Source organism: Bos taurus, chromosome X (genome assembly GCF_002263795.3).
Source record: "Bos taurus isolate L1 Dominette 01449 registration number 42190680 breed Hereford chromosome X, ARS-UCD2.0, whole genome shotgun sequence".
In the NCBI taxonomy this organism is placed as follows: Eukaryota; Metazoa; Chordata; class Mammalia; order Artiodactyla; family Bovidae; genus Bos; species Bos taurus.
This window is the reverse complement of record NC_037357.1, coordinates 131,858,097-131,884,580: the sequence shown is the minus strand read 5'-3', so window position 1 is coordinate 131,884,580 and position 26,484 is coordinate 131,858,097. Positions and strand designations below refer to the sequence as shown.

General features: G+C 44.1%; 1 protein-coding gene across 1 annotated transcript; it reads right to left on the bottom strand.

Moving 5' to 3' along the window:
* Positions 1 to 25,246, bottom strand: ARHGAP6 (Rho GTPase activating protein 6; the record flags this gene model as incomplete). The annotated part of the gene is given in 3 exon segments (NM_001191354.1): positions 1 to 34; positions 8,117 to 8,134; positions 24,668 to 25,246. Coding segments are annotated over 2 exon segments (597 nt in total), but the record flags the coding sequence as incomplete, so codon positions are not given.
* Positions 25,247 to 26,484: the final 1,238 nt, after the last annotated feature.

Sequence of the window (26,484 nt, the reverse complement as noted above, 5' to 3'; positions counted from 1 at the left end):
GTGTATTTATTGTTTGTCCTGCTTTTTTTTTTTTTTTTTTTTCAATCTTAAAGGCTGCTTGGGTTAAATATTAATTCATATGCAAAACAATTTAAGAATTCATGACCTACCTTCCAACCATATCATACGATTTTTAGTTTCTGGACGATGCCCTGCTTACTAATTCTTTCATACCTTTGCTCATTCTGTTTCTTCTACTTGCCTTCCTCCCCATCCCTGTTGCCAGACACATTCCTTATGTGAAGACTGACCTCAAATATCATCTTATTCCTTATTTGAAGAATGACCTGAAATATCATCTCCTCTGGCTTCCTCAGGCAGAGTTTGACTTTCCCTCTTATCCATTCTTAGAGCATCATCTAGAAACCTCTCTTTTATCTCATGTGATAAGGTTCTGAATATAGTCTATATGCTGCTGCTGCTGCTGCTGCTAAGTCGCTTCAGTCGTGTCTGACTCTGTGCGACCCCATAGACGGCAACCCACCAAGCTTCCCTGTCCCTGGGATTCTCCAGGCAAGAACACAAGAGTGGGTTGCCATTTCCTTCTTCAATGCATGAAAGTGGAAAATGAAAGTGAAGTCGCTCAGTCATGTCCAACTCTTTGCGACCCCATGGACTGCAGCCCACCAGGCTCCTCCGTCCATGGGATTTTCCAGGCAAGAGTACTGGAGTGGGGTGCCATTGCCTTCTCCAATAGCCTATATGATGTGCCAGTTATAAGTCAGAGATCTAAAAACAGGCTGCTGTTGCTGCTGCTGCTACCAAGTCACTTCAGTCGTGTCTGACTCTGTGCGACCCCAGAGACGGAAGCCCACCAGGCTCCCCCGTCCCTGGGATTCTCCAGGCAAGAACAGTGGAGTGGGTTGCCATTTCCTTCTCCAATGCATGAAAGTGAAAAGTGAAAGTGAAGTCGCTCAGTCGTGTCTGACCCTCAGCAACCCCATGGACTGCAGCCTTCCAGGCTCCTCCATTCATGGGATTTTCCAGGCAAGAGTACTGGAGTAGGGTGCCATTGCCTTCTCCGGAAAAACAGGCTATCTGGATTCAAATCCTGACCCAATCTCCTACCAGCTGTGTAACTTAGAGCAAATTACTTAATCCTGTGTCTAAACTTCCTTGTCTAGATAATTGGGCTAATAAAAACATCTCACACAGTTGATATGAGAACTCAATGAAGTCATGCAAATAAAGTAATTCTAAAAGAGTTTGACTCAAGTAAGCACTCAATAATTGTTAGCCATTATTATTGTTATTACATGTCCCTCTAGATTGAGAACATTCAGATCAAGGACCACATGTTATTTTCTTTTCTGGGTGAAATTCTCAGAGCGGATTTAAATCCACCCTTTGCCATTTATTGGCTTCAAACCTCCTAGGATTATTTTGAGGATTTAGTGATCCATTGCTTTTTTTTTTTTTTTTTTTTTAAATGCCAAAATTTATCGAATGGAGGTCCGTACACAGGTAATCTTAATGTGAAAACTAAGACATGAGAAGCTCCCCCACTGCCTCTGCCCTCCAGGGTGGGGAGAGGAGGGAGGAGGCCTTAGGGGCAGAGGACAAGAGGGGGAACACAGCTGTAGGAAGGGAAGGGTCCAGGTTGGATGGTGTGAATTGATGTTTTAAGGAAAAAAAGAACAATCTATTCACACCCAGGGGCCAGGGAAGGGAAGAGGAAAGGCACTGCTCTGCTTCTATTCACAAGGGACACAGGAGGGCAGGGAGGTTGAAGGAGGTGGAGACCTAGGGGAGGGGAGGGGGCTGAGGGGTAGAAAGTCCTCATGCCCACCCCTCATCCTCTGTCCTTCCTTCTATTCCCTCCTGGCAGTGGGGAGAGGGACTCATTATTACCTCTGCCCCCAGTCCAGGGGCCCAGTCAGGGCAGGAGCTTGGTGGGCCATGGCCCCCATTCCCAGCCCCCTGGGGGTTCCCAGATGGAAGGGGTAGTTGGTGGCACCCTCAGGAAGAGTTGGTGAGAAGAGCTGTGGCATTGGTCAACTGCTAAGTCCAGGCCGGTCTGAGCGTGAGTTAAAGTTTGTGGGGATGGGGTGAGGAAGGGAGTGCCTGTTGGGGTCCTCAAGTGAGAAGAGATGAGAACAGTTTTGACAGATGGTTGGACAGTGAGTTGGCCAGGACTGAATTTGAAGAAAGGACAGGACTGAAATTGAAGAAAGGAGAAGCGGTTACTGGGGAGCTGGGTTCCAGGACATTGAAGATAATCAAAGAAGCTTTGGGCACAAGCTTCCAGTGTGAGCAGGCTAGAGTGGAGTGCAATGGCCTCAGGGGCCATTCGATTTGAATACCTTTGTCGAGGGGTGAGCTCTAATCTGGGGGAACTGGAACTCTTTGTAGTTGGGATTCATCTCTCAAATCTCTTCCCAGGTTGGTGTTCCCAGCACCTTGATGATCTCTACCGGCTGGTCTACCCCACTGTCCCCAGGGAAGATGGGCTAGCCTAGGAGGAGCTCAGGCAGTAGGCAACCAGCTGACCACATACACATTAATGAAGGAGCTTCCCTTGTGGCTCATCTGGTAAAGAATCCGCCTGCAATGCAGGAGACCTGTGTTCGATCCCTGGGTTGGGAAGATCCCCTGGAGAAGGGAAAGGCTACCCACTCCAGTATTCTGGCCTGAAGAATTCCATGGACTATATAGTCCATGGGGTCTCAAAGACTTGGACATGACTGAGCGACTTTCACTTTCAGTGGCTCTGAAGATCAGCTCTGGGGCCCGGTAGTATTGAGAACAGATGTACGAGACATTGGGCTCCCCTCAGACCAACCGCTTTGCAGTGCCAAAATCACAGAGCTGGAGGACAGGGGTGACAGGGTCCACCAGCATGTTCTGGGGCTTAATGTATGGGTGACACACACCCTGAGCATGGAGGTAGCCCAAGCTCTGGAAGAGCTGGTACATGTATACCTTGACATAGATGATAGCAATGGTCAACTTGGCCTTGGTAAAGTGGCAGACCACCTGGTACACTGTCTCAGGCACATATCCCAGCACCAGATTTAGGTAAAGCTCATCTTTCTTCATGGAAAACATGGGGAAACAGTGAAGTTGCTCAGTCATGTCCGACTCTTTGCAACCCCATGGACTGTAGCCCACCAGGCTCCTCCGTCCATGGAATTTTCCAGGCAAGTGTCCTGGAGTGGGTTGCCATATCCTTCTCCAGGAGATCTTCCCAGCCCAGGGATTGAACCCGGATATCCCGCATTGCAGGCAGATGCTTTACCATCTGAGCCACCAGGGAAGCAGTGACAGACTTAATTTTCTTGGGCTCCAAAATCACTGAAGATGGTGACTGTAGCCAAGAAATTAAAAGATGCTCGCTCCTTGGAAGAAAAGCTATGAGAAAGCTAGATAGCATATTAAAAAGCAGAGATCACTTTGCCAACAAAGGTCTGTACAGTCAAAGCTATGGATGGCATCACTGATTCAATGGACATGAATTTGAGCAAACTCTGGGAGACAGTGAAGGACAGGGAAGCCTGGTGTGCTGTAATCCATGGGGTCACAAAGAGTTGGACATGACTGAGTGACTGAACAACAATGGTTTTCCCAGTAGTCATGTACAGATGTGAGAGTTGGACCATAAAGAAGGCTGAGTGACCAAGAATTGATGCTTTCAAACTGTGCTGGTGGAGAAGAGACTTGAGAGTCCCTTGGGCAGCAAGTAGATCAAACTAGTCAATCCTAAAAGAAATCAATTCTGAATATTCATTGGAAGGACTGATGCTGAAGCTCCAGTACTTTGGTCACCTGTGGTGAAGAGCCAACTCACTGGAAAAGATCTTGAAGCTGGGAAAGACTGAGGGCAGGAGGAGAAGGGGGTGACAGAGGATGAGATGGTTGGATGGCATCACTGAATCAATGGACATGAGTTTGAACAAACTCCAGGAGATAGTGAAGGCCAGGGAAGCCTGGCATGCTTCCAGGCAGTCCATGGGGTCGCAAACAGTCAGACATGACTTAGCAACTGAATAACACCTTTATTCTCCCTTTTGAAATACAAAAAGCATCTCAGCATTGCAATATTGCAGTGATCTAGCTTACACATAATCTGCAGCTCTCAGTTCTTGAACCTCTTGTCCTGGAGAAACTTCCTGATGGCCACCAGTTCCCTGGTGTCTGCCAGCCATGCCTGGTACACGACCCCAAAATGAGCCACTGCCAATCACTTTGATGTCTCTGTAAGCCACTTCCTGGGAGCACTCTGGGCCTTGGCCTAGAGTGGTTACCACTGTGGTCACCTTCCCACTGCCACTGCCTTTTTAAAGCATGTAGTAGGATAACGAGCTCAAGGCAAGCATTCAAAAATATTAGTTGTTAACAATTATCATTTTGATAAAGCCAGAGTTCAACACTTGAGATGTGCTGAATGTTTGGTGAATGAGTTGATTGGTAAGAATGATTGATAATACTCCAGTAGCTGATATCGATTATCAACTAATGATAACAAAAATTAAATTTCTTCATTTGCCACCTCATGCCTCTAAGCTTTAGAAAGCCTGTTCTAACCCAAGATACTTGTTTGTGTTCCTCTGTGGTTTTTTTAATATAAATTTATTTATTTTAATTGGAGACTAATTACAATATTGTATTGGTTTTGTCATACATTGACAAGAATCAGCCATAGGTGTACATGTGTTCCCTATCCTGAACCCCCCTCCCCCCTCCCTCCCCATCCCATCTCTCTGAGTCATCCCACTGCACCAGCCCCAAGCACCCTGTCTCATGCATCGGACCTGGACTGGCGATTCTTTTCACATATGATAATATACATGTTTCAATGCCATTCTCCCAAATCATCCCACCTTCGCCCTTTCCCACAGAGTCCAAAAGACTGTTCTATACATCTGTGTCTCTTCTGCTGTCTCGCATACAGGGTTATTGTTACCATCTTTCTAAATTCCATATATATGCGTTCGTATACTGTATTGGTGTTTTTCTTTCTGGCTTACTTCACTCTGTATAATAGGCTCCAGTTTCATCCACCTCATTAGAACTGATTCAAGTTTAAAAATAAAATAAAATTAAAAAAAAAAGAACTGATTCAAATGCATTCTTTTTAATAGCTGAGTAATATTCCATTGTGTATATGTACCACAGCTTTCTTATCCAGTCGTCTGCTGATGGACATCTAGGTTGCCTCCATGTCCTGGCTATTATAAACAGTGCTGTGATGAACATTGGGGTACATGTGTCTCTTTCAATTCTGGTTTCCTTGGTGTGTATGCCCAGCAGCGGGATTGCTGGGTCGTATGGCAGTTCTATTTCCAGTTTTTTAAGGAACCTCCACACTGTTCTCCATAGTGGCTGTACTAGTTTGCATTCCCACCAACAGTGTAAGAGGGTGCCCTTTTCTCCACACCCTCTCCAGCATTTATTGCTTGTAGACTTTTGGATAGCAGCCATTCTGACTGGTGTAAAATGGTACCTCATTGTGGTTTTGATTTGCATTTTTCTGATAATGAGTGATGTCGAGCATCTTTTCATGTGTTTGTTAGCCACCTGCATGTCTTCTTTGGAGAAATGTCTATTTAGTTCTTTGGCCCATTTTTTGATTCGGTCATTTATTTTTCTGGAATTGAGCTGCAGGAGTTGCTTGTATATTTTTGAGATAATTCATTGTCAGTTGCTTCGTTTGCTATTATCTTCTCCCATTCTGAAGGCTGTATTTTCACCTTGCTTATAGTTTTATTAACATCCAGTCAATTGGAAGGATCTCAATGGAGTAAGTTCTAAGAACAAGTAGCTTTGCACAATGATACTTTAATAACCAGTTGAGGGTAAGGGGTATCACAGCTGCAGCTACTGCCAACTAAAGACTATGTGGAAATTCCCTAAGGGCAGCATATAAATCAATATAATTGCTATTGCTATTGCTAAGTCACTTCAGTCGTGTCTGACTCTGTGTGACCCCATAGACGGCAGCCCACCAGGCTCCCCCGTCCCTGGGATTCTCCAGGCAAGAATACTGAAGTGGGTTGCCATTTCCTTCTCCAATGCATGAAAGTGAAAAGTCAAAGTGAAGTCACTCAGTCATGTCTGACCCTCAGCGACCCCATGGACTGCAGCCTTCCAGGCTCCTCCTTCCATGGGATTTTCCAGGCAAGAGTACTGGAGTGGGGTGCCATTGCCTTCTCCAAAATCAATATAACAACTCTTACCTAAAGAACGACTACTACAGGATTGGATGTATAGTCTTAACTTCTTTGTCCCAACTATGCATAAGAAAGGGCTTATTTTGCCATTTACTCATGGGTGTATGTATATGAGAGTTGACAGGAAATAAACAGCACTTTTTTATACAATCTTAATTACTGTACACAAATCTTAAAACCTAATATGTAGAGGAAAAACTGCACTGTAACATAGTTGCCTCGGGTACTGCATATTTTCTTAAGAGTTTAAAAAGCCAAAAATAGTATTGTTGCCTTTTTTCCTCTGAAAGCATTATAAGATCCATGTTCACTGCCTATAACAGCATTTAGGAATGAAGCAGATGGAGTAATTAACAATAGACATAGCTGTATGACACCTCATGGCCCATGGGGCCTAAGTGCATTCACCAATTGATTTCACAACCTCCTACAAAGAGAATACAGTTGTATTCCCTTTAAAGGTGAAGCAACTGAAATTTGTACCTTGTAAATAGTGGCTCTGGGGTTTGACCCCAGGTTTACACACCTCCGAAATCTATGATTATACTGTCCTTCAGTTAAATAAGATTGTGGTTGACATTCTACTTGCTGCTCCCCATGAGCCTGTGCTAAAATTTTTGAATTTGGCTAGGATTGTGCTGGGAAGTTAGTTCTGTTCAAGCTCACACTGACCTTTGTCCCATCTCTAGGTCGTGTGCAAGAGGTTACAAGGTCCAACCAATTCAGGATAGAAACCAATGGAATGACTCTCCTGGCAGTCCAGTGGTTAAGACTTTGCATTCCAGTGCAGAGGGATATGAGTTTGATCCCTGGTCAGAGCGCTAAGTCCCCTCATACCTTGCAGCCAAAAAGTCAAAATGTAAAACAGAAGCAATATTGTAACCAATTCAGTAAAGACTTTTTAAAGAAAGAAAAGAAACCAGTGGAGACATTCTCCATCTCCCCATATTTTAGCTTGAAACAGATCCAAGAAGGCCACAAGTGATTTTTGCTTCTCCCATCAACAGGTGGAATCTACTTCCCTTGCCCTTGAATCTGGGCGGGCCCTGTGACTCATGCTGACCAAATACCATGATATTACCATGCAGTGAGGAAGCCCTAGCTATCCTCTCGGGGAGAGGGGCCACATGGAGGATCACCAATGCACCAGACATATAAGTGTAGACATCCTGAACTTTCCAGGCATCCCAGACACCAGCTAAAAGCAGCCAAATGAGTGAGTTCAGCTGATGCCATGTGGAGCAGAACTGCCCAGCTGAGCTGTGATCATTTAATTCCTGACCCACAGAGTCATGCCACTAAGTTGGGGGATTGTTTGTTATACCTAAATAGATAACAGAAACACAGGTAGATGATTCTGAGAGGCATTCTGCAAGCTTTCCAGTGGTCCTGCTGGAATCGTGGTCATTCCTTTGTCCACAGATGTGAATTTTATGGCACAAATTTATAATGGCATTTCATTTTTTCTTCATCATTCCTGCTTCCCGGGATCACCTCCCAAAGAAACAACATTCACCCAGGTCCTTTCTTTGGTGGAACTCAAACTAAGACACAGAACTTGTGCCCTTCCCACAATTTTTTCATGAAGTTTTAAAAGTTTTGATTTTTATGAAAATGATTTATCCATGTTCCAATTATATATGGCAACATCCAACCAATCATTTTTATTTCTAAAGCAAGGTGTTATCATGAACTTAAAAGCTGTATGAATAGACATACAGTCAGAAAAATTACACTAATAGATTGTGGTCTAAAACTCTGCAGAAGTCATTCCAAATAAGATAAAAAAATTAATTTTTCTGCCCTGTAAAAAGTTTGCATGTGCTGTGCTGTGCTTAGTTGCTCAGTCGTGTCCGACTCCTTGTGACTTCATGGACTGCAGCCAGCCAGGCTCCTCTGTCCATGGGGATTCTCCAGGCAAGAATACTGGAGTGGGTTGCCATACCCTCCTCCAGGGAATCTTCCCAACCCAGGGATCAAGCTGGGGTCTCCTGCATTGCCAGCAGATTTTTACCAGCTGAGTTACCAGGGAAGTCTAAAAATATTGCATGGTGGTGGTGGTTTATTTGCTCAGCCATGTCTGACTCTTGCAACCCCATGGTCTGTAGCCTGCCAAGCTCCTCTGTCCATGGGATTCTCCAGGCAAGAATACTGGAGTGGGTTGCTATTTCCTTCTCCAGGGGATCTTCCCCACCCAGGAATTGAACCTGGGTCTCCTGCACTGCAGGCAGATTCTTTACTGACTGAGCTATGAATGAAGCCCAAAATATTGCATAGAAACATTTAATTAATAACTAAAAAGGAATCTTTGTAAGTATGCTAAGTTAATTTTCTTCTTGACCATTCAACTTTCTTACTCTGAACTCTGAAAGTAAAACTTCTTACTTTGAACTTTTAAAAAATAACTTTACTTTTTAAAATGATTTTAGATTCCAGTGAACATTTACATAAGTTATATCTTCCATATCTTTATATAAATTAGAAATGATACCTTATGGGATCAGTAAGATACATAGCATTATTTAAACATTTCCTACAAAAGGGATATTTCTAGATGAGGAAAGACAAACTAGACAATTGTGACATATTGATTCTTCTGCATCTAGCTTCCATCCCTCTCCCCTGGGGAAAAAAATGAAACTCTGAATAATATTGCAAAGAGAAATAAACTATTTCACTTTCTAAAAAATATCTTGTCACTCTGAATAACCTTTTTCAGTTATAAGAACCCTGAACAAGAACCTAAATATCTGATCGTTTGCATAGCACTTTTTACTAATCTTCAAAAGGGCACCCTCAGTGCAAAAGCAATTTATTTCCAATTTAATCATAAATTAAAAGATTAAAATGTTGTCATTGCAGCAGAGCAACAATATATCTGCTGAGTTCATGACTCTGAGCTTCTGAAGTTAGCCTGGGACTCATATCACACTCCATGACATTCAAGGCTGCTTACTATTTCCATATCGCCTTTCATGTTTATTTTATTGGCATTTTGACAAACACGTTCTGACCACACCATTTTTTGACAATATATTTCCATTAGAAACCAGATTCAACATGCCTCTTTGGGGGCTTGCTGAAAGACCCAGAGCTACCCTCTGTGATACAATATGAAACTTGTACCTGTCTTTGAGTTGTCTTATAAATCATCAAAGGAAGAAACCTGACTCACTGGGTTAGTAGCAAGAACCTAGAGACAAAAAGCTCTAATCCTGGATTTCTCTAAGTAATTTGACAGATACCTTCAGGTCAATAATTTAATTTTCATGTAAACAATTCTTCAATTTTGGTTTTATATATCCATGATTTTTCTCTGTCAAAGAGAAAATATGACCAAACTTTGTGTTGATGCTCAGAAGCTCTCATAAGCTTTCATAACAGATGCTTTCATAAACAGATGCTTTCATAAGCGAACCTATACTTCCTTACTGACAACAATAATGCAATATTTGTGATAATCTGTATGAGGGGAGAGGCAGAATTCATTTGTAGCATGATAAAAGTCCTAGGGAGGCTTGTTTTGAACACAATTCCAGGAAGAATCAACCGTGTCTATGATAATCAAAAGGCAGAACTCTGAAGGTCTCCGTTGGGGCAGGGCCAGTGCTGGGCATAAACTGGAGATGTTGTAGATAGGATTTAAGCATCACAGGGATGTCTCGACTGGACAGAAAACCTTTAAGGGCTCTTCCATCCCAACATTTTATTTTGTTCATAGAATGCCAAAGTCAGTCTAGAAATGTTAATGGGAGTTACGGTTAGATTTTGAGCAAAAAAAGCATCTGAGTATAGATGGTATTGTTTCAACTTAGTGATGCTGCCTTGTTACCCTGGGAAGATGTTGATGAGATTAGCCATGAACAATAGTCAGCTTGAGCTCACATGGTAGTGGTAGCATGAGGAAGTGAGAACACCAGGCTTCAAGTGAGAAAGTACATGGCATTTGCCAGCTAGAGAACCGGGACTAAACTGGGAGCTATCCAGTTTCCAACATGCTAAGTATTCTCCAAAAAGTGTCTGATGCAATGAAGTTACTGGGACTAGTGTGTGGGAATGAAGGTTCCCCCCTGGCTTGTTGGCATATCTTGTGTTACACCAAATCCACAATGCAAGTCCAGCAAATTCCTGTGTTCCAAGTCACTAGTCCAAATCCCTGGGGTGACAGCCTCCAATGCCTATCATGAAAAGTATACCTTACTTAACAACTTGAAGATAAATTTTCAATTACCTTTTGCTGTTGTCCAACTCAGTCAGGTCTATTCATTCATTTGATCACCTAAGCCCTCTTTGAGTGCCTTGGTGGAAAGAGTAAGGTTCCTGGAACACACTGTAGGTGCAGAATAAATATTTTCAACTAATACTCTAATTCAAGTCCTACTTTTGTTGCTTCCTAGCTGTGTGACCTGGACACATCCTCCAATTTATGTAACCTTGCTCTACTAACCATCTTTTATTACTTCCTATGTGCTGGGCACTTTCCAAGTAATCAGATCATGAGGTCCTCACAAAAACTCTTTGAGGTAGGCACTTTAATTATCCCCATCTGACAGACGATGAAACTGAGGCAGAAAGATGCTTTGTAATTTGTTCAAGGTCACAGAGCACAGCTGAGATTTGAATCCAGGTGGTCTAGATCAGAGTCCAGCTCTAACCCATTCACTTCATTTCTTCTCCAACTAAGTCTGGCTGCCTCTTAATTGGAGTCTCAGTGTCCTTATCTGCAAAACGAAGGTTGACTCTATCACCCCACAGAGTTGTTGTAATAATAGTAAAAAAAAAAGCTGCTGAGCATTCTACAAACACTATTAATAATTGTTATTTCACTTATTATTATCATCACCTATGCTGCTGGCTCAGTGATAAAGAATCTGCCTGCCAATGCAGGAGATGCGGGTTTAATCCCTGGGTTGGGAAGATCCCCCAGAGAAGGAAATGGCAACCCACCCCAGTGTTCTTATCCAGGAAATCCCATGAACAGAAGAGCCTGGAGGGCTACAATCCATGGGGTCACAAAAAGAGTAGGACATGACTCAGCAACTAAACAACACCAACAATCTGAAGCAAACAACTGAAATAAGTGGGCAAAGAATCAATTGGAAGTTCCATTACGAGCACAATGCTACTTTGCTCAAAAGCCAGAAAACCTGGTGGCCTGGTTCAGGATTTCCATAAACCAAATTATTAACTATAGCAGAAACCTTGTTAGAATAAACCCAGAGGCAATGTGGCTACTGTCACCTAAGGTTTATCTTTCCCATTCCCCATCCACCTTTGGGTCTCAGCTTGCCTAACTGTTTCTCAACCCCCGAGAAAAGAAATTATTGACAATGCAAGCTGAGAATTGATCTGATGCTTATTCACACCTCAGCTTCTGTGCATGCATGCTCAGTTGCTCAGTCGTGTCTGACTCTTTGTGACCCCACAGACTAGCCCACCAGGCTCTTCTGTCCATGGGATTCTCCAGGCAAGAATACTGGAATGGGATGCCATTTCCTCCTATAGAGGATTTTCCTGACCCAGGGATCAAAGTGGCGTCTCCTGCATCTTCTACATTGGCAGGTATATTCTTTTACCACTGAGCCACCTGGGAAGCCCTTCAGCTCCTATGAGTAGTAGTTAATTCACCTGTTTCCACAAGTGTCCAGGTATACCGAAGGAAAACCATGTTATTTATCTTGATCCATGGGGTCACCCAACTCAATTCATTTCCAATTCAGCCTTCTCCTCTTGGGTCCATCGGCACAAGACGTGTTGTATTTTGTCAATTTGCTTTTAGTTCTAATGGCTGCTAAAAATCTGTGGCTATTCAATAGCTCTAGTGTGATATGGCCAGGCAATTTTTCAAGATTCTAAGTACATTTTAAAGTCTCTGCCTATTCTGAAAAACAATCTTTTTAATAGCTTCTCTGCACTTGCTTCCAAAGCATACTAATCAGGACACAGAATTTCCACAGTAACCAGTCTCAGAAAATCCCAGGCTGGCTGTTGACTCCTCCATTGAATCTGTTAGAGCTGTTACTACCTCCTCGTTGCATCCTCAAGGACAGTATTTAATACATATTAGGCTTGGGCCTGCTACATAACTCTCTTCATTCACGTTTATGTTTTACTGAAAAGATGATGTAGCAACAATATTGATATATTTTCTCTAAAAGTCATCAACAGTATTCTTTTTTAAATTGATATTAAAGTTTGCATACCATAAAATTTACCCTTTTAAAGTGTACAATTCAAAGGTTTGTAGTATATGCCTCAGGCTGTGCAAACATCACCTCTATCAAGGTCCAGAATGTTTTCATCCCTCCAAAAAGGAACCAGGTATCCATTAGCAGTCACTTCTCATCACTCCCTACTGCCAGCTTCTGGCAACCATTAACCTATTCTCTGTCTCTAGAGATTTGCCTAATCTAGACATTTCATATGAATAGAATCACACAATATATGGTCCTTTAACTAGCTTTTTTTACTTAGTGTAATGTTTTCAAGGTTTATCTATGTTGTAGCAAATATTAGTACTCCAGGCCTTCTTATTGCTAAATAATCTTGCATTGCATAAATACACCATGTTTTGTTTGCCATTCATCTGTTGATAGACATTTGATTGTTTCCACCATTTTGGCCATGATGAACAATGCTGCTATGAACATTCACTTACAATCTTTGTGTACATGTATTTTCAGTTCTCTTGAGTAGATATCTAAAGGTAGAATTGCTGAGTAATACGGTCAATGTTTAACTTTTTGAGAAACTGCCAAAGTATTTTCAAAGCTGGTGCACCATTTTACATTCTCACCAGCAGTGTATGAGAGTTTCAATTTCTCCACATCCTTGTCAACACTTGATATTATCTCTTTTATTATAGCCATATGACTATATTGCCATATGAATTAGTATATCATTGTGGTTTTGATGTGTATTTCCCTAATAGCCAATGAAAACCTCATTCTTTACTAGCTAACACAGTACCTAATTCCATTTCCACATATTCCTTTCCAGTTTTGCCACATTGGAACATAGTTGCAGTTATAATCTCAGTCTCTTTATCATAAGCAATGGCCCAAAGAGGATGCAGTAAAATTTAGACTAAGACATCATGCCTCAAAGGTGTGTCTCAGGATTTGAAGAATCACTGTCAGAACACAGATTCCCTCAGTCATTGAATAGATTCTGATATGAAACACTGTTCCCTATGCAGGCTTAAAAAAATTACAATCTAGCTATGGAAAGCTGAGCTCACATTTGTGTAAATCATGAATTTGTCATGACATGTATGATAGTCAGAACGTATTTCTTTGGAGGTGACATCTGGTTAAGTCATAAAGTATGATGGACTTTTCTCAGATATGGGACCAGGCAATCAAAAGCAGAATGAGGAAAGGAAAAAAAAAATCCCTGCAGAGACCTTTAAATTAAATCATAAAATCCTGAGCTGTATCATGAAGCTCAAGGCCCAGCCAAACTCATGCTTCTCCATCTTCCTACTCCTCTAGGTGCTTTCAGTTGGATTTATCTAAGTTCTTGAAGCATATTATGACCCTCTTAATTACATACCATTCTATCTTTTCCCTTCTTTTTTGTTTAGCAAAGGCCTCCTTATCTACTGGTTTCAGGTGAGACATCCCAGACCTCCTTAGTACTTGTATCAGCTTCCTATGGCTGCTGTAACAAATCATCACAAACGTCATGGCTTAAAACAACACTTATTTATTCTCTTATAGTTCTGGAGATCAGAAGTCTCACCAGGCTAGAAGGATGTTGGCAGAGCCACTGTCATTCTGTAGACTCTAAGGACAATCTGTTCCCTTGCCTTTTCCAGCTTCTAGAGGCTGCTGCATTCTTTGGGTCATGGCTTCCCTCTCCATTTTCAAAGCCAGTAGTGTAGCATCTTTGAAATCAGTATATGTGTCTGTCTGTCTGTCTCTGTCTCTTTCTACATCTGTCTGTCTGTGTCTCTCTGGCTGATTCTGTCCTCATATCTTCTCTAACTCTGACCTTCCTGTCTCCTTCTTATAAGGATCCTTGTGATTACATTAGACTCACCCAGATAAGCCAGTATCATTCCCCCATCTCAAGATACTTAACTTAATCGCATCTGCAAAGTCTCTTTTGCCATATAAGGTAACATATCCATGGGTTCTAGGAATTAGGACATGGACATCCTGGGGGCGGGCATTATTGTGTCCACCACAGTCCTCCTGTCATAATGCCATCGCATTCTGAGGAAGTGCAGCAATTTATTTATTGGGAATGATTGCTTTCACAAAGGGGTAAGCACCTTGTAGGTCCATGCCTGTTTATTCCACAACTTCCAATGTTTAGGGCACAGCTGGCACTTGACAAACAATTTAATGATGACCTGGCTAAGTGGCTAGTTTGCTTTTGTTGGATGAAAATTCCTAGGGAAAGGGGAGGAGGTCAGCTAAGATTATAGTGTAAAAGGCTTTGAAATGACTGGCTAAGCAGTTTGGATTTCATTCTGTACACACTGAGTCCCAGCAAAGGTTTTTACTCAGGCAGTTAATGTGATTACAATTGTTTCTTTGGAATAGAAGGCCCATAAGCCAGATGGGAAGAGGGGAAAACTGAAGGCAGGGTGACCAAGCAGGAGGTCACAGAAAATGAGGACCCAAACTAGGCAGCGGCAATGAGAAGGAACAGCTGGAGAGAGATGTAAGAACTTGGATACATTCCTCTTCAAATCCTTTCAAGCATGGAGCAAATGAGAAATAAACACAACAGGATTTGATAACTTATTGGAGACGACAGGAGGGAAAAAAAAAGAGGGGGAAAACTGAAGACATTTCTGGCCTGGTAAAACTAAACTGGCCTAAGAATGGTGACACCAACCAAGAATAAGGAATACGGAAAATGAAGTGTGCTCAGAGAAAAGGGGATTGATTTGTTCCACTTCAGACATGTAGACCAGGAAGAGTCCAGTGGGCACCGTGAGCAATGTCTTGCAAGAAACTGGAATAGATGTTAGATGCTCAAGCACACAGAACTATGAGTGTCCCCAAGAGGGATAATGGCTGAAGTCACAAAAGTGAATGAGATCATCGAGGCAGAATGATCTGAAGGAAAAACACAGGACTGTGAGGATGTGTGGATGACAAGCACAGAAACAGAAGAGCAGGAAGAGACATTACAGACTGAGAATCAGGCGGCAGGGAGGGAACTGGGACTCTTCTGTGCGCACTGGGGAGGAGACGAGGGGGAGCAGTGGCCTAGAGGAGTAGTGGGGATGGGCAGAACAGTGCTGTCACTTCTGCCCAGAAGTTCAGCCAAATGAGGTCTCAGAAAGTCATGGGATTTGGGCAACTTTGAGTAAATTGTTTCATTAAGTAATGGGGCTAGAAAAAAAGGATTGCCAGAGTTCTAGATTTTCATGAGTGCTTACTTTTTCCAGAAGTTTTGCAGTTCGTATTGAGAGTCAAGGAGGATTTCAGGGTGGTTCTGCCCTCAACTTGTCTGGGTTTGAACTTAACTCTTTCAATCCCTGTCTTTAACTGGAAAGTAAGGAGGCTGCAACTAGATACTACCTAAGATCCTTTCAGAGTCTAAAATATGCTCTTGCCAATCGTCACATTCCAAAATCCCGGTGAAAGTTCAGTTCAATCTCAGAAGAACTTGTCTTAATATTATCCTCTATTCAAGTTAAAAATTGCCTTAGAAATGAAATGAATTCTAGCAGAGAAATAATCCAAGAGAAAGCACATGAAAAGTGAATATTTTCCCAAGTTATAAATTCTTAGGGCATTATGCTGATTTAAGACATCAGTTCAGTTCAATTCAGTCTCTCAGTCATATCCAACTCTTTGCAACTCCATGGATTGTAGCACACCAGGCTCCTCTGTCCATCACAAACTCCCAGAGCTTCCCAGACATCACAAACTCATGCCATTGAGTCGGTGATGCCATTCAAGTATCTCATCCTCTGCTGTCCCCTTCTGCTCCTGCCTTCAATCTTACCCAGCATCAGGGTCTTTTCCAATGAGTCAGTTCTTCCCATCAGTTGGCCAAAGTATTGGAGCTTCAGCTTCAGCATCAGTCCTTCCAGTGAATATTCAGGACTGATTTCCTTTAGGATTGACTGGTTGGATCTCCTTGCGGTCCAAGGGATGTGTGTCCTGTGTGTGGCTCTCTTGGAAGTGGCGGCGGGGGTCGGGGGCGGGGGGGGCGCGGAGCAGTCCAGATGGTAAGAGAGGCGTGCCTGTTTCCCCCCTCTTGGTGGGGGCCAGGTGCTGCCTCGTCTGTGGTTGTCCTTACCACCTGCCATAAGGAACTGACTTTTTGGCAGGGTGCATGCCCCATGTCCCCTCCCTACTTGTGGGGGTTGCATGTGGGTGTGGGAGTAATCGTGGTGGGCCGGGGTGTGTGAAGGGGGGCCGTCGGGTTTCTCGCGCACACCTCCCATCCAGAGACCAACAGATTTCAGACATAATTCCTTGTAAAATGCCCTTTGTCAATTTCCTGTTTGAAGCTGCCTTACTCTAATTACTTCCTCTTTCGGCATGGGTGAGCCTCTATTTTTAATCACAATATTCCTCTCTGCCCATGTTTTAACTTTTAATACCACTTTTCATCATTACATATTTACAATTCAATTCTTTCTTACACATATGTTTAGATACCCCATATTTTTTCCCTATCTTCATTACCTTTTAAAATTGTATTTTTCCCAATTCAAAGCCATGGTTGACATATACCAGGAAAGAAGAAGAAATGACAGAGTAAAGCCAGAAACATGAGAGAAAATGGTACCAGAAAGCAAAACTGAGAATTCCGTTTCTTGTATAAAGTAGTACATTATATAAGGTTTCTCAATCTCGGGGCTATTGAAAACTGGAGCAGGAGAATGATTTGTTGCGGCAGTCTCTTCTGTGTAGTGTAGAATGATTAGCAGCATCCCAGGTCTCTACCCATCATGCTAGTAACACACGTTCCCAGCCTCAGCACTGGCAATCAAAAATGTCAACAGGCATTGCCATGTAGTTATATATCATAAAGAAGGCTGGGTGCCAAAGAATTGATGCTTTTGAACTGTGGTGTTGGAGAAGAGTCTTGAGAGTCCCTTGGACTGCAAGGAGATCAAACCAGTTAATCCTAAAGGAAATTAACCCTGAATATTCATTGGAAGGACTGATGCTGAAGCTGAAGCTCCAATTCTTTGGCCACTGACGTGAAGAGCCAACTCACTGGAAAAGACCCCGATGCTGGGAAAGATTGAGGGAGGAGGATAAGGGGACAACAAAGGATGAGATGGTTGGATGGCATCATGGATTCAATGGACATGAGTTTGAGCAAACTCTGAGAGATACTTAAGGCCAGGGAAGCCTAGCGTGCTGCAGTCCATGGGATCGCAAAGAGTTTTAGATATGACTGAACAACTGCCAGATACGTCCAGGCTGCAAACTTACCTTCTGGTTGAAAACCACTGGTTTATTGAGACAAAAATATTCAATGTAGCTCAATAGTGCAAGAAAACAATTTGGTAAAGTGGAAAAGTAAGAAATACGGAAGTGCTATGTTTCTATGCCAACTCCCATTTGTCTGTAGGATGCTTGGCATGGTCACCCCATGCTTATCTCCTGTGAGTATCTGTCCTTCTGCTTGTTTCATTCTATTGATGCATGCCCCCCACAAACACTAGAGTGATCTCTCTAAAACACATATTGAATCATCTTACACACCCATGCTTAAAAATTACCAATTACCCCATTCTCCACCACAGGGTTTCTCAGCCTGGGCACTCTTGACTTTGAGTTAACCGAGATAATTCTCTGTTGTGGGTGGTGTCCTGTGCACTGTCGAGTGTTTAGCAGCAGCCCTGGATTCTTCCCAGCTAGATGCAACTAGCACCTTCCCTCCTAGTAGGCAGAAGAATGTCCCACCAAAGATATCTACGTCCTACTCTCTGGAATGGGTAAATATGTTAGTGTACGTGGCAAGTGGGAATTAAGGCTGCAGATAGAATTAAAGGTTACTAATCAACTGACCTTAAAGCAATGAGATTACCTTGGATTATCCAGGTGAGCCCTATGTAATCGCAAGCATCCTTAAGAGTGTCTGAGGAAGAAAAAACTAGAACACAGCTGGCATTAAAGATGGGGGAATGGGGACACTGGAAAAGTAAAGCAAAAGGATCCTAGAGCCTTCAGAAGGAACGTGGCCCTGCCAACATCTTGACTTTAGTCGAAGGGGACCTATTTCAGACTTTTGACCTCTACAAGTATAAGATAAGAAATTTGTATTGCTCTAACCCATACATTTGGGGTAATTTATTATGGCCACAAAATGAAGTTAATACATCACCACCCCCAGTTATGACAACCAAAACTGTCTTCAGTTCAGTTCAGTTCAGTTCAGTCACTCAGTCGTGTCTGACTCTTTGCGACCCCATGAATTGCAGCACGCCAGGCCTCCCTGTCCATCACCAACTTCCGGAGTTCACCCAAACTCATGTCCATCGAGTCAGTGATGCCATCCATCCATCTCATCCTCTGTCGTCCCCTTCTCCTCCTGCTCCCAATCCCTCCCAGCATCAGTCTTTTCCAATGAGTCAACTCTTCACATGAGGTGGTCAAAGTACTGGAGTTTCAGCTTTAGCATCATTCCTTCCAAAGAACACCCAGGACTGATCTCCTTTAGGATGGACTGGTTGGCTCTCTTTGCAGTCCAAGGGACTCTCAAGAGTCTTCTCCAACACCACGGTTCAAAAGCATCAATTCTGTCTTCAGACATTGCTAAATGTCCCCTGGGAACAAAGATGCCTCCAGGTTGAGAACTACTGTTCTTTGAAACGCAGAGTCCAAACTCCTACCCAACCTATTGAATGCTAGTGTCCAACATACAGTGAGATATAGCCTATGCTCCAGGCACACCAAACTTCTAACTTCAAAAACATCCCTTCACTTCCCTGCAGATTTGATCCCAAAGGGTGTCCTGGAAGATGGGCAATGTGCTTTGGCCTTTCTGCCATTTTTATCCAAGCCCATAGATAGTTATTATGCCCTGGAGGAGGGCATGGCAACCCACTCCAGTATTCCTACCTGAAGAATCTCCATGGACAGAGGTGCCTGGTGAGCTACAGTCCACCAGATCACAAATAGTCAGACACGACTGAGCGACTAAGCAGCACAGCATGCCTCCAAGTATGTGTCTCACTTCTGGTTTCATTGGGTTGTTATACTAAAAACCATGTGGTTGCTACATATATTAAATTTCAGATATCTTAACCTCCTCCTCCAAACAAACTATTGCACTTAAGCTCTTCTAAGTCCTCTTTGTTGGAAACTCACATCACCAACACCCCTGTGCCTTTGCAGGTCCATTCCTTTCTGTTTCATCAAGGAATCACTTCCCTTCTTCTTCTGATAAGTGGCAATCACCCTTGAAGAACAAGTTCAAGTGTTTTCTGCACAGTGAAGTTTTCTAAACCTCCCCAAAGCACTGTGAATCACATTCCCCAGTCCCTCACTGTGCTGACCCTTCTGCACTGCAGCTATTGGTTGAGTCATCCACGCTCCTCCTTAGACTGTGAGCTCTTTAATGGGTGACACCATAATTTAGCCTCTCTTCATTCCAGGTACATAGAGAAATGCTTGTGCTCAAGAAGTTCTTGTGGTGTGAATGAAGAAAAAAGAATTCATGGATAGAGGCTGGCGAACTCTATGTCAGCTCAGCTCTGATCCAGAATAATTAGAACCCCAGGGTTAGAATGAGACCTTACTCCCTTGTTTATGATCAGAGTAAAGGACAGAACCTGGCTGCTAAGAACAAAGCTGAGAAGTGTGCACCAACTGTATCACCATGTATTTATCCCTGTCTCTTCTCCCTTTTTCTACTTAATAGATATTCTACCCAACATGTCCATGATTCAGATTTTGTTAGAGCAATCCTAAAACACATAGTAAGGAAATACTGAGTTGTAGCTGACTTTGTCTAACACCTCCTCGTTTTAAGCCATAAAATTGCCATTTGTGAGCTCTGAATGAGCAGAAGGCATAGAGCTACAGGCATTTAGGAGAGTCTTGGGAGCAGGAACCATTGTTTGAAAAATTTAGTTTAAAACCAGAGAATCAATATAGTGAAAATGAGTATACTACCCAAAGCAATTTATAGATTCAACGCAATCCCTATCAAGCTACCAACAGTATTCTTCACAGAGCTAGAACAAATAATTTCACAATTTGTATGGAAATACAAAAAACCTCGAATAGCCAAAGCGATCTTGAGAAAGAAGAATGGAACTGGAGGAATCAACCTACCTGACTTCAGGCTCTACTACAAAGCCACAGTTATCAAGACAGTATGGTACTGGCACAAAGACAGAAATATTGATCAATGGAATAAAATAGAAAGCCCAGAGATAAATCCACGCACATATGGACACCTTATCTTTGACAAAGGAGGCAAGAATATACAATGGATTAAAGACAATCTCTTTAACAAGTGGTGCTGGGAAATCTGGTCAACCACTTGTAAAAGAATGAAACTGGACCACTTTCTAACACCATACACAAAAATAAACTCAAAATGGATTAAAGATCTAAACGTAAGACCAGAAACTATAAAACTCCTAGAGGAGAACATAGGCAAAACACTCTCCGACATACATCACAGCAGGATCCTCTATGACCCACCTCCCAGAATATTGGAAATAAAAGCAAAAATAAACAAATGGGACCTAATTAACCTTAAAAGCTTCTGCACATCAAAGGAAACTATTAGCAAGGTGAAAAGACAGCCTTCAGAATGGGAGAAAATAATAGCAAATGAAGCAACCGACAAACAACTAATCTCAAAAATATACAAGCAACTCCTACAGCTCAACTCCAGAAAAATAAACGACCCAATCAAAAAATGGGCCAAAGAACTAAATAGACATTTCTCCAAAGAAGACATACAGATGGCTAACAAACACATGAAAAGATGCTCAACATCACTCATTATCAGAGAAATGCAAATCAAAACCACTATGAGGTACCATTTCACACCAGTCAGAATGGCTGCGATCCAAAAGTCTACAAATAATAAATGCTGGAGAGGGTGTGGAGAAAAGGGAACCCTCTTACACTGTTGGTGGGAATGCAAACTAGTACAGCCACTATGGAGAACAGTGTGGAGATTCCTTAAAAAACTGGAAATAGAACTGCCTTATGATCCAGCAACCCCACTGCTGGGCATACACACTGAGGAAACCAGAAGGGAAAGAGACACGTGTACCCCAATGTTCATCGCAGCACTGTTTATAATAGCCAAGACATGGAAGCAACCTAGATGCCCATCAGCAGATGAATGGATAAGAAAGCTGTGGTACATATACACAATGGAGTATTACTCAGCCATTAAAAAGAATACATTTGAATCAGTTCTAATGAGGTGGATGAAACTGGAGCCTATTATACAGAGTGAAGTAAGCCAGAAGGAAAAACATAAATACAGTATACTAACGCATATATATGGAATTTAGAAAGATGGTAACAATAACCCGGTGTACGAGACAGCAAAAGAGACACTGATGTATAGAACAGTCTTATGGACTCGGTGGGAGAGGGAGAGGGTGGGAAGATTTGGGAGAATGGCAATGAAACATGTAAAATATCATGTAGGAAACGAGTTGCCAGTCCAGGTTCGATGCACGATGCTGGATGCTTGGGGCTGGTGCACTGGGACGGCCCAGAGGGATGGTATGGGGAGGGAGGAGGGTGGAGGGTTCGGGATGGGGAACACATGTATACCTGTGGCGGATTCATTTTGATATTTGGCAAAACTAATACAATTATGTAAAGTTTAAAAATAAAATAAAATTAGAAAAAAAAAAAAAAAACCCAGAGAATATGTTCAAAGAACTAAATAGAGATGGATGTGATCCATTACTGGCTACATCTGAATGAAGGTGAATTCTCATGTTTGCCCATGGATTCAATGGAAGAAAAACTGAAAGTTGAATAAACTATAAGAGACCCATGGAATCTGCAGGCAAGACTCAAGAGGGATCTACATGGTTTTGGAATCAGAAGAAGACCCCAAAAGGAAACTTTCTGCCAGCTGAAAGCACTTCTGTGGGCAGTCAAGATGGCCATCCTATGGGGCTACATTCAACTCACTGGTGTTGGAGTTCTCAACTGGGGCAATTTTGACCCCTGTAAGACATTCAGCAGTGTCTGCAGACATTTTTCACTGTCATACTGGTGGGGAGGGGTGCTATTGACATCTAGTGGGTAGAGGCCCAGGATGCTGCTGAACATCCTACAATGCACAGGACAGTGTCCAGAGCGAAGAGTCACTCAGCCACGACTGTCAATAGTGCAGAGGCAGAGAAACCCCAAGCCAGAGCGACCACGAGAAGCATAAGAAGGTGCTCATATGCTGCACTTTTGACATCATTAGTAAAGATTCTCTTTTAGGATAAAGGACTCAGCTTGCTTACAAGTGAGAAGGACAAGCAGTGCTCAATAGGATGAACTTCCTTGGTTTCTGAGAGGGTTCCAGGGTGTTAAACCTTTGAAAGGTAATCCAGGCCATTAAGTTCCAGACCCTGGGGTTAAGTTAGGATATCTGGGACTCAAACGAAATCAGCCTTGGACTTTCATGCCAGGATTCTAACCAATCATTCCACGTTTGCCTCAAGACTAAAGGGATTACATACACACACACACACACACACACACACACACACACACACACGAACATTTTATGAAAAAAATTTTGTTCTTTTGTTAGATGGCTACGTACTTAGTTTTAACCACTACAAAAGAGGTGAAAGTCATGGTAGGTGAGCCTGCAGACTGCCTGTACACTGCATAGAACGGTTTTAAGCCACCCAGTATTGCCGAAGTTCAGATACTTGTCCACTGATGATGAGATTTTAATGGATAAGAAGAAAATTTCTAACCAGTTGTGATCATCCACAGTAGATTGCCTTTTGATCATAATAGTGACAAACAGCATCTGCATACTATATTCCAAGTACATACAGTTGCAAAGAAAAGCAGAGACATTCTTAATGATGCAATTGGTTTAAACGTGAATGTCCGTGACTATCCAATCCAAGAACTTGGCTTGCTTTTTGCATTTCTTTCTCTTTCAACTCCTACAGGCTAATCTGCTAATGTGTGCTTCTGATATAGAGTAGGAATCCAGGGTCCTCTAAAGACCAACAGAAATTCAGCATTTAGATCCTTGACCCTCTTTCTAATGCTGAGTTCTCTGGTTTGAAGAGAATCTCTCCCTCTTCTATTTGACTTTTCTCTCTACTGTCTACCTTCCTCAAGAAAATGGGCAGGACAGTCAACAATGTTTGTTAGTATTTGTAATCCATGCTCCCCACCCAACACTAGCAGTTATTTTTGACACAGTAACTAATATTTCACTAACACGTGATGCAAATATTTCTGCTAAATATTGATTTTTATAAAGAGGTCTGATAAAAGCCAAAATTTCACAGTTAGTTGTCTCATGTTAAGAGAGCAAGGTATGCTGTTGGACACTACTTTCCAACTGTTTTTCTTGGTTGTGTTTTCTTCCTTTGGTCTAAATCTCCAGCAGTTACATGGTGTTACACTCCATTTCTGTAATTCTAACTGTACTTTAAAATATTTAATTACAATGGATGGAATCCCCCCTTATGGAAACAGACCCAAGGCAAATCTATAGAGTTTGTGAACTGAACAAGAGTTGTTCATTTTTAAAACAACTAGTATTTACTCTATAAAAGCATGCAGCTTTCCAAGTACACATCAGCCACAGTTTCCTATTACTTCTGTTCTCCATTCTTTTTAACCAGCAAACATTTTTAAAGGTACCAATAGCTCCCTCTGAGTCCCTTTTTTTGCTAATGATTCTTGAGTCATGTAGCTAGTGAAATAACTACAAGTTGCCCTTAGTGGAACTGAGGCATATTTCCATAATCTTTGATAGCCTTAAGCAGAGATTTTTTTTCTCCAGGATTAAACTAGTACTTAATACCATAGATCTCTGATATTAAACCTTTAGGGAGAATAAAAGATCAAAACTAGAGAATTCTAGTAGTAGCTACATTCCTAAACACACAGACCTACACACACATACCGACACCACCCTCAAGAATAATGTTCCCAAATTCTCTGTAAAATAACCACATGGCAGAAATATTTCAAAATATGATTTCCTCCAATCCTGACAAACAGCTTAGAACTAGACCATTTGGAGTTCTAAAAAATATCAATATTGGGTGAAGGGATAAGTGACCCTTTGAAATCACCTGCCACACAGAAAGCATCTCTTCCTCAGCTCCTACCACTGCTCCGAGCGGAGCCAAGGAGTCCTAACAAGACACATGCGGGTGGCCACTAGGGACGTCCCATTTCCAGACACCATTTCATCAGCCACAGAGGAACAGCCACACCAGGAAAGCCCCTCAGAGGAGCTCTGGCTGTGTAAACGAGAAGTAATTAAAGAACTGCCCAGGTGGCCAGCCTTGGGCCACGAGAACACGCGGCACCGGACCCTACCTCGGACTTCCACACGACATAGGGTTGGCCGTGGCTGTCGGGTGGGGACTGGAACTTTCTCTGCTGGAGCCACCTCCTGGGAGAAGCGAAGATGCCGTTGGGGCCTCCCCCGGAAGAGCAGAGGATGGCGCTCCGACCACTGCCCGGCCCGGCTAGGACCGAAGGCAGGTCCCACACCATGCTCTTCTTGAGTCCGCCGCGACCCAGGGGGACCTCATAGTCAAAGTGGAAGCTGCCAGACGGCGACTTCTCCTGCGGGGTGCTGGGTGTGGAGAAGGATGAGCAGAGGGGTCTAGGGGGCGGGAGGCGGTTGGCCCGAGAAGGTGGGCCCCGGGGAGAGAACGCCGAGCGAGGGCTAAGACCCTCGGCCAGGGACAGCGGAGAGCAGAGGCGGCCCCCGCTGGTCCCCCGCGAGCCGCCCTCTGCGCCCGCCTCGCCCCCGTAGCCGCCGATCAGAGCAGGGTCCAGGCTGCGGGTCTGGCGCAGCTTCCTCTTGGAGAAGCCCTTGGCAGAAGCCGCGCTGCCCGAGGCCGGCGAGGAGCAGGAGAAGACACTGTGGAGCAGGCTCTGCGCGGACATCTCGGCGGGCTGTGCCTGAGGGCCACCCTCTTCCAGCTCTCGGAACTGCTAGCGATTTGGGGCCAGGAAGCAAGGGGGCTCAGGAGAGGCTGCCAGGCGGCGTCGGCCCCAGGATCGCCGAGGGCGGTAGGGGGCAGTTCCCGGCTCACGCGCCACCAGCGCGCTCCAAGTGCCCCGGTGGGGGCAGAAGCAGGAGATCCATCACTAGCCTTCTAGGAAAAGGGGTGGGGAGGGAGGACTCCTTCGGTGGCGAGAACCTTCCCGCAGAGCCTAAGTCCTGAAGAGGGTAAGGAAGAAGAGGAAGGTCAGGCGCTCGCTGGGTTCCCAGCTCCGGCGGCCAGCGCCACTCCCCCTTCCCAGCTGAGGCAGGAGACGCCGCGCTCGGGCTCTCTGGCTCTGGACAGCCTCGAAGTCTCCAGCAAGCTCCTCCTCGCGCCCTAAGGACGGTCCCGAGGGCTGAGGAGGAGGCCTCCTGGGCGTGCGCCCAGGGCGCGTCCCTCGCTCTCCGCTCTCCGTGAGAGGGACTTCCTCCCGCGCTGGAGCTGGGCACCCGATCTGCGCCCCAGGGCACCGTCGCCGTATCCGGGCCCCTGAAGCTACGCGTCTCGCCGCCACTTGGCTGCTGCGCCCACTCCTCTGACTGGCTAGGCGCAAGAGTGTCTCCAAGCTCCAGGCTCCCCCGAGGTGCTAGTTTCTCGCTACAAAGTGAGGACACGGAGCGCGCAGCGCCCAGGGCCTTCCAACGGCTGAGCGGCTACGGTGGGAGAGAATTCCTGGCTGCGCCCAGGGAGCTAAGGGAAGAACCCCAGGGCCGGCTGTCCATGACCCGCTGGAGAGGGACTCTTAATATTCTCAACCCAGCTTTGGGCCCAGGGCTGGCGCGGGGATGTCCCCACACGCTCGCGCTAGAGGCAGCGCGAAGGGGGCGGCCCGGACGGGTAGGGTGGGAGAGACGCCAGGTCTGGAGCTGGGGCGGAGCCAGAAGTAGGAGAAAGCAAAACGTGGAGTTTTCCAGGCGCCAAACCTGGGAGCGGCGCACAGCGAGCGCCGCTCACCACTGATACCGGGTCTCCTGGGGAGAAAACCCTGAGGACGGAAGTGCGGACCTTGTCCCCGGTCTCCCCTCCCCCAGATCGAAGGGGGCGCCAGCTCCACTCACGTTTCTGGAAAGGAAAGGAAGTGTCAGATTGCACCCCACCCACTGGTGTCAGATGGGCAGCCCAAGACGGCTGCTCTGA